General features: G+C 40.9%; 1 protein-coding gene across 1 annotated transcript in view; it reads right to left on the bottom strand.

Moving 5' to 3' along the window:
- Positions 1–16,688, bottom strand: part of si:dkeyp-115e12.6 (centromere protein F) — a 45,389-nt gene extending 28,701 nt beyond the window's left edge. Inside the window, exons 1-10 of the mRNA XM_062044233.1 lie at positions 16,601–16,688; positions 16,457–16,520; positions 13,417–13,594; positions 10,249–10,445; positions 10,061–10,164; positions 5,341–5,405; positions 4,977–5,232; positions 3,093–3,286; positions 211–336; positions 11–139 (exon numbers count right to left, since the gene is read on the bottom strand). Coding sequence (XP_061900217.1) covers positions 11–139; positions 211–336; positions 3,093–3,286; positions 4,977–5,232; positions 5,341–5,405; positions 10,061–10,164; positions 10,249–10,445; positions 13,417–13,578 — 1,233 coding nt within the window. The 5' untranslated portion in view covers positions 13,579–13,594; positions 16,457–16,520; positions 16,601–16,688. The remainder of the gene's footprint in view (positions 1–10; positions 140–210; positions 337–3,092; positions 3,287–4,976; positions 5,233–5,340; positions 5,406–10,060; positions 10,165–10,248; positions 10,446–13,416; positions 13,595–16,456; positions 16,521–16,600) is intronic.
- Positions 16,689–17,109: the final 421 nt, after the last annotated feature.

Genomic DNA, 17,109 nt, shown 5'->3' with positions numbered 1-17,109 from the left:
GTGTATTAACCTTGTCATGCTGGGCCTGCAAGGCATTGTGAAGCGTCCTGGCCTGCTGGAGCTCCTGGTTGCATTTATGAACCTCCTGTTGATGCTGCTTTTCCATACTCTGCTTCTCCTTCTGGAGCTCCAGCACGTCCTGTAGGCATGCCACAAAACACACAAGATGTGAGCCGACGTCTCGATACGTAATGTATTGAGCGTCCTCACCCTCTGATGTTGCTTCTCCAGCTCCTTGGTGCGCTGTTGGTGCTGCAGGCGACTACTCTCAGCATTCTGCCTCTGGCACTTAAGCTCCTCTTGAAGCTGTTTCAGCCTCTGCTCAGCTCCTGAGGCCTGCAAAGGACACCAAGTCTAATAAATATCTCACTGAGAAAAAGCCATTTTAGGTTTGGGTCATCTCCCTGTTCTTGCATTACATATGGTTGGACTAGTTTTTTTTGTTTAGCATTTACCAGTAAACATACAAACCCCAAAAGCAGTGAAGTTGTCACGTTGTGTAAATGGTAAATAAACAGAGAATACAATGATTTGCAAATCCTTTTCAACTTATATTCAATTGAATAGATACTTAAAGTTCGAACTGGAAAACTTTATTATTTTTTGCAAATATTAGCTCATTTGGAATTTGATGCCTGCAACATGTTTCAAAAAAGCTGGCACAAGTGGCAAAAAAGACTGAGAAAGGTGAGGAATGCTCGTCAAAGACTTATTTGGAACATCCCACAGGTGAACAGGCTCATTGGGAACAGGTGGGTGCCATGATTGGGTATAAAAGCAGCTTACATGAAATGCTCAGTCATTCACAAACAAGGACGGGGCGAGTGTCGCCACTTTGTCAACAAATGCGTGAGCAAATTATTTAAGAACAACATTTCTCAACAAGCTATTGCAAGTAATTTAGGGATTTCACCATCCATGGTCAGTAATATTATTAAAAGGTTCAGAGAATCTGGAGAAATCACTGCACGTAAGCCATGATATTACGGACCTTCGATCCGTCAGGCGGTACTGCATCAAAAAGCGACATCAGTGTGTAAAGGATATCACCACATGGGCTCAGGAACACTTCAGAAAACCACTGTCAGTAACTACAGTTGGTCGCTACATCTGTAAGTGCAAGTTAAAACTCTACTATGCAAAGCAAAAGCCAATTATCAATAACACCCAAAGGAAATGTAACTCAGTGGTAAAAATGCCCCTGTGACAACTTTTTTGCAATGTGTTGCTGCCATTAAATTCTAAGTTCATGATTATTTGCAAAAAAAAAAAAAAATTCTCAGTGTGAACATGAAATATCTTGTCTTGGCAGTCTACTTAATTGAATATAAGTTGAAAAGGATTTGCGAATCATTGTATTCTCTTTTTATCTACCATTTACACAACGTGACAACTTAACTGCTTTTGGCTTTTGTACAAATAACAGTAAAAACAACAACAAAGGCACAGCTCAAAGGTATGTAAAGCTTTGGACAACACCACAAATATATTGCAGATGTTTTTTTTTCTCTCTTAAAGGCCTACTGAAATAAAATGTTTTTATTTAAACGGGGATAGCAGATCCATTCTATGTGTCATACTTGATCATTTTGCGATATTGCCATATTTTTGCTGAAAAGATTTAGTATAGAACAACGACGATAAAGTTCGCAACTTTTGGTCTCTGATAAAAAAAAGCCTTGCCCCTACCGGAAGTAGCGTGACATAGTCAGTTGTTCACCTCATATTTTCCTATTGTTTTCAATGCAGCTAGAGCGATTCGGACCGAGAAAGCGACGATTACCCCATCAATTTAAGCGAGGATGAAAGATTCGTGGATGAGGAACGTTAGAGTGATGGACTAGAATGCAGTGAAAGATATATCTTTTTTCGCTCTGACCGTAACTTAGGTACAAGCTGGCTCATTGGATTCCACACTCTCTCCTTTTTCTATTGTGGATCACGGATTTGTATTTTAAACCACCTCGGATACTATATCCTCTTGAAAATGAGAGTCGAGAACGCGAAATGGACATTTACAGTGACTTTTATTTCCACGACAATACATCGACGAAGCTCTTTAGCTACTGAGCTAACGTGATAGCATTGTGCTTAACTGCAGATAGAAACAAAATAAATAAATCCCTGACTGGAAGGATAGACAGAAGATCAACAATACTATTAAACCATGTACATGTAACTACACGGTTAATAATTCTCAGCCTGGCAAAGCTTAACAATGCTGTTGCTAACGACGCTGAAGCTAACTTAGCAACTTAGCAACCGGACCTCACAGAGCTATGATAAAAACATTAGCGCTCCACCTACGCCAGCCAGCCCTCATCTGCTCATCAACACCCGTGCCCACCTGCGTTCCAGCAATCGACGGCGCGATGAAGGACTTCACCCGATCACAGATGCAGTTGGCGGCTAGCATCGGTTGGTGGCTAGCATCGGCTAGAGCGTCTGCTATCCAAGTAAGTCCTCTTGTTGTGTTTCTACAACCAGCCGCTAATACACTGATCCCACCTACAACTTTCTTCTTTGCAATCTCCATTGTTCATTAAACAAATTGCAAAAGATTCACCAACACAGATGTCCAGAATACTGTGGAATTATGAAATGAAAACAGAGCTTTTAGTATTGTATTCAATGGGGGAGCCATACCTCTGTTCTACTGGCTACATCACGCGCATACGTCATATCCAAAGGAGTTTTTCAACCGGAAGTTTAGCGGGAAATTTAAAATTGCACTTTATAAGTTAACCCGGCCGTATTGGCATGTGTTGCAATGTTAAGATTTCATCATTGATATATAAACTATCAGACTGCGTGGTCGGTAGTAGTGGGTTTCAGTAGGCCTTTAAGAGATAATCTAAAGAAAAAGTAAATGACAAAAAGTAAGAGGATGTAAATTCAAACCCCCAGTACTACTGATAGTAGTACTGGGGTCGGTCGGGGTCCATGAATTGATTAACGTGGACCCCGACTTAAACAAGTTGAAAAACTTATTCGGGTGTTACCATTTAGTGGTCAATTGTACGGAATATGTACTGTACTGTGCAATCTACTAATAAAAGTTTCAATCCATCAATCAATCAGTGTGTCGTTACCCGTTCGCTCTCCTGACTCATTCGCGTGTGCGCAGCACCAAGCTCGTTGTGCGCCTTCTGTAGGCTGAGCTCCATGGCGGCCATCTTCTTCTTGCTCTGCCCCATCTCGTCCTGGAGTGACTTTAACGACACGGCCTTGACACTCAGCTCTTCCTCCAGAGAAGACACCTGACGCTGCATTTGTGACAAAGTCGCTGGCGGACGGAACAGAAATATTAGTAGAATTTTAGTCGCCATTAGCTGATGTCAACGTTAACAACAATGTTTAGTTAGCTTGATGTGCTGCTGTATCAGATAATCAGCAGTGAGTTATTTACACAGGATCTTTGGCCAAACAGGGCAGCAGCATGTGAATGTACAGTGTGTGTACACAATAGGGCCTTTGTTGCAATCTCTAGCCAGTGGATAAACAATTCAGGTGTGACAGTAGATCAACACTGACATGATGTTATACTGTTCCTGATTCCTCCCCTGCAGCATGACTTGAAAAGAACCTAGGTTTTATCTTACTAGTATCTTGCTGGGCACGTACCAAAAAACAAACACACACCTTATTAAGTAAACACTCCACTGGCTCTTAAAGTGCGAGAGGCACTCCACTTTGGGAAGATAGCATGGAAACATCCCAGAATGGAAGTGTTGTCATTGATATATCAGATGATTTACTGCCACTAATGTTTCCTTACATAGATCACCAAATAACGGCACATTTCTGGGTCGCCGATATTTCACAACAAAACACAGAATACAAAAGCAGTGAAGTTGTCACGTTGTGTAAATAGTAAATAAAAACAAAATACAATGATTTGCAAATCCTTTTCAATTTATATTCAATTGAATAGACTGCAAAGACGAGATATTTAACATTCGAACTGGAAAACTTTGTTATTTTTTGGCAAATACTAGCTCATTTGGAATTTGATGCCTGCAACATGTTTCAAAAAAGCTAGCACAAGTGGCAAAAAAGACTGAGAAAGTTGAGGAATGCTAATCGAACACTTATTTGGAACATCCCACAAGTGAGCAGGCTAAATGGAAACAGGTGGGTGCCATGATTGGGTATAAAAGCAGCTTCCATGAAATGCTCAGTCATTCACAAACAAGGACGGGGCGAGGGTCACCACTTTGTCAACAAATGCCTAACCAAATTGTTTAGGAACAACATTTGTCCACCAGCTGTTGCAAGGAATTTAGGGATTTCACCATCTACGCTCCGTAATATCATCAAAAGGTTCAGAGAATCTGCAGAAGTCACTGCACGTAAGCCATGATATTACGGACCTTGGATCCCTCAGGCGGTACTGCATCAAAAAGCGACATCAGTGTGTAAAGGATATCACCACATGGGCTCAGGAACACTTCAGAAAACCACTGTCAGTAACTACAGTTGGTCGCTACATCTGTAAGTGCAAGTTAAAACTGTACTATGCAAAGCCAAAGCCATTTATCAACAACACCCAGAAACGCTGCCAGCTTTGCTGGGCCCGAACTCATCTAAGATGGACTGATGCAAAGTGGAAAAGTGTTCTGTGGTCTGACGAGTCCAAATTTCAAACGGTTTTTGGAAACTGTGGACGTCGTGTCCTCTGTAACAAAGAGGAAAAGAACCATCCTGATTGTTATAGGCGCAAAGTTCAAAAGCCAGCATGTGTGATGGTATTGGGGTTTATTAGTATTACTTTTTGCATTGTGTTGCTGCCATTAAATTCCAAGTTCATGATTACTTGCAAAAAACATCAAATATCTTGTCTTTGCAGTCAATTGAATATATTTGCAAATCATTGTATTCTGTTTTTATTTACGAATTACACAACGTGCTAACTTCACTGGTTTTGGGGTTTGTACAATTGACAAACCATTAGTACATTTATCCCTCGCACTCACTTTCTGTTTGTGTCCTGAGCTCTTGCTCTCTCTCCAAAGCCTGGTGCTGCGATGGGCCATGACCCAAGATGTCAGGCGTCTGGGGAGAAGATGGAGATGGTCTCCTGGCCGCCGGCCTCGGGTCGTCACGCTCCCACGGAAACACAGCCAAGGGAGGGGCGAACGGGTCCGATTGGTTGGACGGGTGGCTGCGCGGATGGGTGTTGGGTTGTCGCGGCGATGAGGCAGGGGGAGCGTCTGAGAACTGGAGCCGCTGCTGAGGGGTTACAGAAAGAAATCATGACTTGAATTTTTTGAAACAAATAGAAAGTTATACATCGAGCAGCTCAATTTGCGTGTGTCATTCCAACATTTGTGAACTTACTCGGATGTGTAGGGCCTGGCTATGAGCTTCCTCTCTCTGGCCCGTCCGGTCATCCTTTCGGCTACCTAACAGACAAAAAGACAACATTTGGTCTCTTTGTCAAGTTGCTGAAGCAGAAGAGCAAGGACAGCGATGAAGTGGTCTCAGCAGAGGCTTCCTGTGCACTTAAGATGTGACTTTTAGGTTTTACTACTTAGGTATAAAATACTAAAGGGTCTAGCTCCATCCTATCTTGCTGAGTGTATTGTACCATATGTCCCGGCAAGAAATCTGCGTTCAAAGAACTCCGGCTTATTAGTGATTCCCAGAGCCCAAAAAAAGTCTGCGGGCTATAGAGCGTTTTCTATTGGGGCTCCAGTACTATGGAATGTTCTAGCAGTAACAGTTAGAGATGCTACCTCAGTAGAAGCATTTAAGTCCCATCTTAAAACTCATTTGTATACTCTAGCCTTTAAATAGACCCCCCTTTTAGACCAGTTGATCTGCCGTTTCTTTTCTGCTATGCCCCCCTCTCCTTCGTGTGTGTGTGTGTGTGTGGGGGGGGGGGGGGGGGCAAACAGGTTCGGTGGCCACAGATGAAGCGCTGGCTGTCCTGGGTCAGGATCCAGGGTGGACCACTCGTCTGTGCATCGGTTGGGGACGTCTCTGCGCTGCTGACCCGTCTCCCCTCGAGACGGTCTCCTGCTGGCCCCACTATGGACTGGACTCTCACTATTATGTTAGATCCACTATGGACTGGACTCTCACACTATTATGTTAGATCCACTATGGACTGGACTCTCGCACTATTATGTTAGATCCACTGTGGACTGGACTCTCACACTATTATGTTAGATCCACTATGGACTGGACTCTCACACTATTATGTTAGATCCACTATGGACTGGACTCTCACACTATTATGTTAGATCCACTATGGACTGGACTCTCACTATTATGTTAGATCCACTGTGGACTGGACTCTCACACTATTATGTTAGATCCACTATGAACTGGACTCTCACTATTCTGTTAGATCCACTATGGACTGGACTCTCACTATTATGTTAGATCCACTATGGACTGGACTCTCACACTATTATGTTAGATCCACTATGGACTGGACTCTCACACTATTATGTTGGATCCACTATGGACTGGACTCTCACTATTATGTTAGATCCACTATGGACTGGACTCTCACTATTATGTTAGATCAATCAATCAATCAATCAATGTTTATTTATATAGCCCTAAATCACTAGTGTCTCAAATCCACTATGGACTGGACTCTCACTATTATGTTAGATCCACTATGGACTGGACTCTCACACTAATATGTTAGATCCACTATGGACTGGACTCTCGCACTATTATGTTAGATCCACTGTGGACTGGACTCTCACACTATTATGTTAGATCCACTATGGACTGGACTCTCACACTATTATGTTAGATCCACTATGGACTGGACTCTCACACTATTATGTTAGATCCACTATAGACTGGACTCTCACTATTATGTTAGATCCACTGTGGACTGGACTCTCACACTAATATGTTAGATCCACTATGGACTGGACTCTCGCACTATTATGTTAGATCCACTGTGGACTGGACTCTCACACTATTATGTTAGATCCACTATGGACTGGACTCTCACACTATTATGTTAGATCCACTATGGACTGGACTCTCACACTATTATGTTAGATCCACTATGGACTGGACTCTCACTATTATGTTAGATCCACTGTGGACTGGACTCTCACACAATTATGTTAGATCCACTATGGACTGGACTCTCACTATTATGTTAGATCCACTATGGACTGGACTCTCACTATTATGTTAGATCCACTATGGACTGGACTCTCACACTATTATGTTAGATCCACTATGGACTGGACTCTCACACTATTATGTTAAATCCACTATGGACTGGACTCTCACACTATTATGTTAGATCCACTATGGACTAGACTCTCACACTATTATGTTAAATCCACTATGGACTGGACTCTCACACTACTATGTTAGATCCACTATGGACTGGACTCTCACTATTATGTTAGATCCACTATGGACTGGACTGTCACAATATTATGTTAGATCCACTATGGACTGGACTCTCACACTATTATGTTAGGACCAATATGGACTGGACTCTCACTATTATGTTAGATCCACTATGGACTGGACTCTCACTATTATGTTAGATCCACTATGGACTGGACTCTCACACTATTATGTTAGATCCACTATGGACTGGACTCTCACTATTATGTTAGATCCACTATGGACTGGACTCTCACACTATTATGTTAGATCCACTATGGACTGGACTCTCACACTATTATGTTAAATCCACTATGGACTGGCCTCTCACACTATTATGTTAGATCCACTATGGACTAGACTCTCACACTATTATGTTAAATCCACTATGGACTGGACTCTCACACTATTATGTTAGATCCACTATGGACTGGACTCTCACACTATTATGTTGGATCCACTATGGACTGGACTCTCACTATTATGTTAGATCAATCAATCAATCAATCAATGTTTATTTATATAGCCCTAAATCACTAGTGTCTCAAATCCACTATGGACTGGACTCTCACTATTATGTTAGATCCACTATGGACTGGACTCTCACACTAATATGTTAGATCCACTATGGACTGGACTCTCGCACTATTATGTTAGATCCACTGTGGACTGGACTCTCACACTATTATGTTAGATCCACTATGGACTGGACTCTCACACTATTATGTTAGATCCACTATGGACTGGACTCTCACACTATTATGTTAGATCCACTATAGACTGGACTCTCACTATTATGTTAGATCCACTGTGGACTGGACTCTCACACTAATATGTTAGATCCACTATGGACTGGACTCTCGCACTATTATGTTAGATCCACTGTGGACTGGACTCTCACACTATTATGTTAGATCCACTATGGACTGGACTCTCACACTATTATGTTAGATCCACTATGGACTGGACTCTCACACTATTATGTTAGATCCACTATGGACTGGACTCTCACTATTATGTTAGATCCACTGTGGACTGGACTCTCACACAATTATGTTAGATCCACTATGGACTGGACTCTCACTATTATGTTAGATCCACTATGGACTGGACTCTCACTATTATGTTAGATCCACTATGGACTGGACTCTCACACTATTATGTTAGATCCACTATGGACTGGACTCTCACACTATTATGTTAAATCCACTATGGACTGGACTCTCACACTATTATGTTAGATCCACTATGGACTAGACTCTCACACTATTATGTTAAATCCACTATGGACTGGACTCTCACACTACTATGTTAGATCCACTATGGACTGGACTCTCACTATTATGTTAGATCCACTATGGACTGGACTGTCACAATATTATGTTAGATCCACTATGGACTGGACTCTCACACTATTATGTTAGGACCAATATGGACTGGACTCTCACTATTATGTTAGATCCACTATGGACTGGACTCTCACTATTATGTTAGATCCACTATGGACTGGACTCTCACACTATTATGTTAGATCCACTATGGACTGGACTCTCACTATTATGTTAGATCCACTATGGACTGGACTCTCACACTATTATGTTAGATCCACTATGGACTGGACTCTCACACTATTATGTTAAATCCACTATGGACTGGCCTCTCACACTATTATGTTAGATCCACTATGGACTAGACTCTCACACTATTATGTTAAATCCACTATGGACTGGACTCTCACACTATTATGTTAGATCCACTATGGACTGGACTCTCACTATTATGTTAGATCCACTATGGACTGGACTCTCACACTATTATGTTAGATCCACTATGGACTGGACTGTCACAATATTATGTTAGATCCACTATGGACTGGACTCTCACACTATTATGTTAGATCCACTATGGACTGGACTCTCACTATTATGTTAGATCCACTATGGACTGGACTGTCACAATATTATGTTAGATCCACTATGGACTGGACTCTCACACTATTATGTTAGGACCAATATGGACTGGACACTCACTATTATGTTAGATCCACTATGGACTGGACTCTCACTATTATGTTAGATCCACTATGGACTGGACTCTCACACTATTATGTTAGATCCACTATGGACTGGACTCTCACACTATTATGTTAAATCCACTATGGACTGGACTCTCACACTATTATGTTAGATCCACTATGGACTAGACTCTCACACTATTATGTTAAATCCACTATGGACTGGACTCTCACACTATTATGTTAGATCCACTATGGACTGGACTCTCACTATTATGCTAGATCCACTATGGACTGGACTGTCACAATATTATGTTAGATCCACTTGACATCCATTGCACCGGTCACCCGGGGAGGTGTGGGGGGTCCCCACATCTGCGGTCCCCTCCAAGGTTTCTCATTTTTATCCCATTGGGTTGAGTTTTTCCTTGCCCTGATGTGAGATCTGAGCCGAGGATGTCGTTGTGGCTTGTGCAGCCCTTTGAAACACTCGTGATTTAGGGCTATATAAGTAAACATTGATTGATTAATATGTTCATCGTGGGGATACGGGCTGGGAAAGAATGGTTATCTCATGACCTCCTCGTATTTGAGACCCCTCCAATTTTTGTTTCTCAACTTGACGCTATGATTGCGTTACCGGACTGTCAGTCGGTTTTAGGCGTGTACCATGCTGCTCCCAGGGGGAGCTGGTGCTCCAGCAGGGTGTCGAGAAGGGAGTGTTGTCCGCTGACCGACTGCTGGTCTGGAACCTTTCAAGTTCTGCTTCCAGTCTGCAAATACATAACAATCAGTGCGGTAGTTCTTATAATGTGACCTTAAAAAAAACAATTATTTTGTGTTACTGTCATCTCCACCTTTTAACTTCATGTGTGAGTTTGTTGCTGTGGGTGCGGGCAGCATCTAACTGGCCTTCCAAAGAGCACACTTGGGCCTGCTTGGTCTGAAGCTCCTGGGTCAGGCGCTGACTAGTGGTCACGGCCAACTTGGCCTCCTCACGAACACCTTGAAGCTCTCTCTGCACCGTCTGGAGCTCCCCACGCACCTCCTCGTACTAGAAGGAACACGTGGATAAAGGGAGTGGAGAAGGAAAACAATGAACGAGGTGAGGAACAGTAAGCTTCCCTTCCTATTCTTACCAAATCTTACTAATATTTGCTGACCTTGTGAAAGAAGAATTGACTTATGTTGCCCTAAGTTAGCAGGATAGTTTTCAAGATGCATTATTTGCATTTTACCTGCTGCACCCACACTGGTCACATACTGTACATACATCACATACTTTACTTGGTTCATTTGAGGTTGTGTTTTTCACATGCTAACATGCAGTGTTGGGACTAACGCGTTACAAAGTAACGCATTACTGTAACGCCGTTATTTTCGGCGGGACCTAGTAGTCGAACGCGTTATTTTTTTATATTCAGTAACTCAGTTACCGTTACTACATGATGCGTTACAGAGTTATTTTTTATATAGTATCGGCTAGAAACTGAGAAGATCTGAGTGTGTTTTATTAGAGAGCTGCAGTGTCGACCTTCTGAATCTTCCTGTGTCACAAGGGGGAGAAGAGGCGTGCTGTGTGTGTGGGGGTGGGGGGGTGGGGGGGTGTCTGTGTTTACTAACAAGACATCATGGCGGTGCCAAAGTCGAGTTTCTTAACATGGAGATATTCTCACTACTTTTATTTTGTCGAGCACAAAGAAAATAACATTTTAGTTAAATGTAAGTTGTGTCTTGGATCAAAGATTATGTCTATCTACTGTCGAAAACAGCAATTCAAATATGCTGAAACAGCTACAAAAGCAACACCTCCACCACCACCTACGCAACAGCGGCTGGATTTTAACGGAGGGACTGCTAGCCAGGACAACATTGATAGAGCCATTGCAGCGTATGTGCTAGAAGACATGCAGGCTATTTCTACAGTGGAGTCACCCGCTTTCAGGCAGCTAATTAGCATGATACCGGGCATCAAATGGCACAGAAAACATGTTCCAAGTACCTGGACAGTGAGGACATAAACATGGAAAGCGAGCTAAAGAAGACACTCCAAACTCTGCCTCTGCTCATCATTCATCACTGAAGGTACACACACTCTGTCAATTCTCTTATATACTCTTTCATTCTAGACTTCTCGAGTGTTTGATTATCACATCACTCTAAATGTATAGACTATAAGGTTCACAAACATAAAGAGGGATCCTAGTGGGCCAGGCCAATCTTTCCTTATCTCTAAACTAAAACTGAGGAAATGCATAGAGTGTTCTGGGCTTCAGTACAGTGTTGATCTCCTGAAGACATTATTTTATTTCACAATTCCTTGAGAGAAAAAAATGCCTTGTTAGGCTTTGTGTATGTCATGTGTGCCTTCCTTGGGTGAAGCCAGGTTCACAGCTATGTTGTTATTATGCTGTTTGTTACTTATGTATATTATGTTGCAGCTATTTAAAATAGTTTTGTCAATTTGTTCTGGCCTGAAATAAATTGGCCCTTTGAAACATATCTTTGTCTTTGTGTGTTGTATGTAGACCACATGGCTTAGCAGAGTTCAGTGATGCAAATGCATGTCAAATTGATCAACAGGTTGTATTATTCTCCACTGCAATAACACTACTGAAATGAAGGCTAAAAGGGCATTAATGGGAGCCTTAAAAAAAAAAAAAGTGAAGTGAAGTGAATTATATTTATATAGCGCTTTTCTCTAGTGACTCAAAGCGCTTTTACATAGTGAAACCCAATATTTAAGTTACATTTAAACCAGTGTGGGTGGCACTGGGAGCAGGTGGGTAAAGTGTCTTGCCCAAGGACACAACGGCAGTGACTAGGATGGCAGAAGCTGTGATCGAACCTGGAACCCTCAAGTTGCTGGCACGGCCACTCTACCAACCGAGCTATACCACCCAAGTAACTAAATAGTTACTTTTCACAGTAACGCATTACTTTTTGGTGTAAGTAATGTGAGTTAGTAACTGAGTTACTTATGAAATAAAGTAACTACTAACTATAACTAGTTACTGGTTTTCAGTAACTAACCCAACACTGCTAACATGTCACGAGGGCTGCAGCTATTATTTTAGTAATCGAGTAATCTGTCGATTAGTTTGATTAATTGAGTAACTGGATAAAACACACTTTTAGCCTCAATGCATACTTTAGGGTAATTAGTTGAAATAACGACTTTTCTGCTTATATTTATTATATATTTCTAATAAATGCACATCATCAACATTGAAACTGTACTTTTACCATGTGTGCAGTCAAAGAAAAAGCAAAAAATGCATGTTATTAGCTGCCACACACCACTGCTCTGCGGTGTGCAGGAAACTATGCACGCATATTCAAAATTCCGGATTTTAACCATTTTTATTAGTGACACTCAAAACGATTAAACGAAGCAACATAATATAAATTAGGGCTGCAACAACTAATCGATTAAATCGATTATTAAAATAGTTGCCGATTAATTTAGTCATCGATTCGTTGGATCTATGCTATGCGCATGCGCAGAGGTTTTTTGGGTTTTGTTTTTTTTAATAAACCTTTATTTATGAACTGCAACATATACAAACAGCTGAGAAACAATAATCAAAATAAGTATGGTGCCAGTATGCTGTTTTTTTCCAATAAAATACTGATAGGATAGAAATGTAGTTTGTCTCTTTTATCCGATTATTAATCGAAGTAATAATCGACAGATTAATCGATGATCAAATTAATCGTTAGTTGCAGCCCTAATATAAATCAAAGCTTTTTTCCCCCTCATCAAATAAGTAGATGTTATCGTTGTAGCCCCACATGTCACCAGTGTTTTTATGATTTTCTAGCACCACTTTGAAAAAATACAAAGCCAATTATGTGGTTACCTTGCAAACGCAACATTTTTAAAATATGCATGGGGAGATCCTTTCATCAGCACCAAGCAAAATGTACTGTTTGACTGATTGACAGCAGTGACCACAACTGGACTAAAATATTACATAGTAGGTTTTGAATGGAATAATGGTGTTTTGTGAGTCTGCTTGTACCTTCACAGTTTGCTTTTCCTGGCTAATCTGGATGTTGTCCAGCTGCAGTTGCTTCTGCTTGTTCTCTCTGGACAGACGCTCCTGATTGATCTGCAGCTCCTTCACCTTCTGCAGGGATCGACCCGACAGGCCCACGGTCCAGTCGTCCTCGGCCCAGCTCATCTCGCTCTGCTCAGGCCTGGCAGCGGCCACAAAAGACCAGCCTTGCGTTAATCCCGTTCAGCCCTTTGTAGATTTGTGGGCTTGTGTATGTAGTCTGCCTGTGGTGGTGCCTCCCTCACATGCAGCAGGAATTCAGACAGTTCCCACGGCAGTCAGCTGTCGGAAGCTGAAGGAAGCCGGCGACAAGCAACCAGGAAGAGCACGCCTTTTGAATAAAGGCTACTCCTAGTTTCTTGACCGCGACAGTCCTTCCCACTTGAATTCCTACCGTTTCTATGTTATGTTGCTATGGATTGATCTCCAGGGAAGACGCACATAAGCAGCTGTGACTCAATGTTTTGCAACACCCTCAATAATAAATCCCAGTTTCTCTACAAGTGTACAAAAACAATGTTTTGCAACACCCTCAATAATAAATCCCAGTTTCTCTACAAGTGTACAAAAACAGACTACATGTTGTCATTTACAAGACATTTGCTAAAGTCAATGCAGGAATGCAGAAACCAAACAATGACACAAGGCGACTTGGTAAAGAATCTGGGTATTATCTTGGACCCAACTCTCTCGTTTGAGTCACACATTAAGAGTGTTACTAAAACGGCCTTCTTTCATCTCTGTAATATCGCTAAAATCCGTTCCATTTTGTCCACTAGCGACGCTGAGATCATTATTCATGCGTTCGTTACGTCTCGTGTCGATTACTGTAACGTATTATTTTCCTGGCCCTATGGTTACAGTGTTTCCCATAAACGGCAAGATACCTGTGGCGGTGGGGGCGTGGCCATGGGCGTGGTCACCATGACATCATCGAGTAATTTGCATAATTTATTACAATAATATGATTTTCTCTAAAAAGGCTAAAAAAATTTATACTTACTAATTAATAATAACAGTTTTGTTTTAAACGTCCATCCATCCATCCATCCATTTTACAATATAATTACAACACTTTATGTACATATTTATATACAGATTTGAACAATAAGTTATTCACTGAAATATATTTATTAATTGTGGTTCTTACAAAAAATATATCTTATAAAATATAAAAGCTAAAATGTCTCTTAAAGCTCTGCCCCTTTAATTAGTGCAAACTAAATAATTTAACTTTAGCCTACTACTACAACCATATTATTTACCAGCAACATAAAGTGAAACAGAGGCAGAGGTGTCCTGCCACAGTCAGTAACAAATAAACAGAAAACAGTAGTGGTCATATACAAATAAGGCAACAAGAGAAGTATCTTTTGTAAAGTAAATCTGAACAGCCTATATGGGCATCTACATCAACTATATGATTTGCCTGAGAAGCTGGACAGGACAAAAAAATAAAATAAAATAAAAATTAAAAATTAAAATAATTAAATCTATTTGTGGCGGACGTAATTCTTTCGTGGCGGGCCGCCACAAATAAATGAATGTGTGGGAAACACTGGGTTAAGAAACACTGGTATACAGTATATGCCATCAAGGTGTGGGGGACCATCTCTTCGCAAAGAAACACGCCTAGGGCTCCCACAACTTCAGCGTCATAGTGAGTTGATTTTTCGTGCTCGTTTTTTGGCAGTTTTTTTTCTGCCACACGTGGAAAGCCGGTCCGTGAATATAATGCATACATTAAACCGGTCCCTGGTGGAACAAAGGTTGGGGAGCCCTGATTTAGATGATCCTTGACCAGCGTTTTTGCAGTGGGTCCTTAAAAACAGCAGAGGGCTTGTTTTACTAGCCTTTCTGAAACAGGTCTAAGGACCAAGGGCTTTGCAATAGGGCCTTAAAACATCAAAGCTCTCCTGTATTATTGAGGCTCTTCGACTAGCATTTTTCAAGTGGGTCATTCCCAAATTTTCCAAGTAGCGTAAACATGTTGCTTAGGTTTTAGTGTGACTTCTTGACTTTATTTAGGACAATTTAGTTGAACTGATGAGGTATGAGATGATCAATGAACGGAAGCTTCACCAGCATGTGAACAGAGAGTGTCATTAGAATAGAAGAGAATAGAAAGTACTTTATTAATCCCTGGGGGAAATTCAGCACCACAGTTCGCTCACAATAATGGTTCTTAACCTTGTTGGAGGTACCGAACCCCACCAGTTTCATATGCGCATTCACCGAACCCTTCTTTAGTGAAAAATTTTTTTTTTTTTTTTTTTTTCAAATTCAAGACAGAGATATGTTTGGCAATAAAACTATTCTGATTCTGATTATTCACATGTGAATAATATAAATACAGTCTATTATAGAGCATTATTCACATGTGAATAATATAAATACAGTCTATTATACAGCATTATTCACATGTGAATAATATAAATACAGTCTATTATACAGCATTATTCACATGTGAATAATATAAATACAGTCTATTATACAGCATTATTCACATGTGAATAATATATAATACAGTCTGTTATACAGCATTATTCACATGTGAATAACATAAATACAGTCTATTATACAGCATTATTCACATGTGAATAACATAAATACATTACTTTTCTGTAATAGAAGATACATTACTTTTCTGTAATAGAAGACAATAAAACTTACATGTAGTGACACTAGCAAACAAGGAGATTTTAACGACTACTTGATTATGAAAGCAAAATAAAAGTATAGTAAAAAAGGGGAGGAGTCAGGCGTGTTTTTCCTTGTCTTTCAGGTCACGAGGTAGGAAGTGCCATTTTTGACAGGGACAACATAGCTAACGAACATAATATAATATAATATAATATAATATAATATAATATAATAACGAATATAAAGATGATAGCGTTAATTGTAACATTACGGCGAGTATGTTGAAGGCCGCGTTGATGTTTGTTTGAGCCACAAGCCAGACAGACAATAAAGCGAGATGCTAAAGAGTGAAGCTACTCACCATTCACTTTAGAAGAGTTGACAAAAGGGCGCCAACACAACGGCAGCCTCGTGTGTCCGCCATTCTGGTCCAGACAAACGGCGAGTTTGAAGTTAATTTGCGAATGTGAAGGATGAATGTGTCGTGTTGTCTTCCTCTACTTACACAGAAGAAGCAGGCAACAATAGATAGATGCGTCGCGTGCAGCTCAAAAAAGCCGACAAGGGGGCGGGGGCACGAGGTAGGCGTGGTTTAGTGACGTAGAAGGTTTATTTTGTGGGTTTTTTTCATTGAACCTCGAACGACCTCTAGCGGCCAAATCCGTTAGTGTTGCGTGACTGCCTGTCTCAACAGGTGCAGTCTCCACTGGTATCCTCTTAAAGAGGAAATTAGTTTGATGAGGGTTTTTTTTTTAGATTACTGGTCTAGACTAGAACGGTTTGTTATTCATGCATTATCCTCCTAGGCCAGGGGTGTCCAAACTTTTTCCACTGAGGGCTGCACACAGAAAAATTAAAGCATGTGGGGGCCATTTTGATATTTTTCATTTTCAAACCATAACAAAATATATGCTTTTTTTTATTTATTTTACCTTTAGGGGTCCCGGGGACCATAAATGGTCTCAGTCATTAAAATGTTAAAAATAAGTCAGATTATTATTATTTAACGCTTAC

This window comes from Entelurus aequoreus, linkage group LG04 (assembly GCF_033978785.1).
Source record: "Entelurus aequoreus isolate RoL-2023_Sb linkage group LG04, RoL_Eaeq_v1.1, whole genome shotgun sequence".
In the NCBI taxonomy this organism is placed as follows: domain Eukaryota; kingdom Metazoa; phylum Chordata; class Actinopteri; order Syngnathiformes; family Syngnathidae; genus Entelurus; species Entelurus aequoreus.
This window is presented reverse-complemented; position numbering and strand designations above follow the sequence as displayed.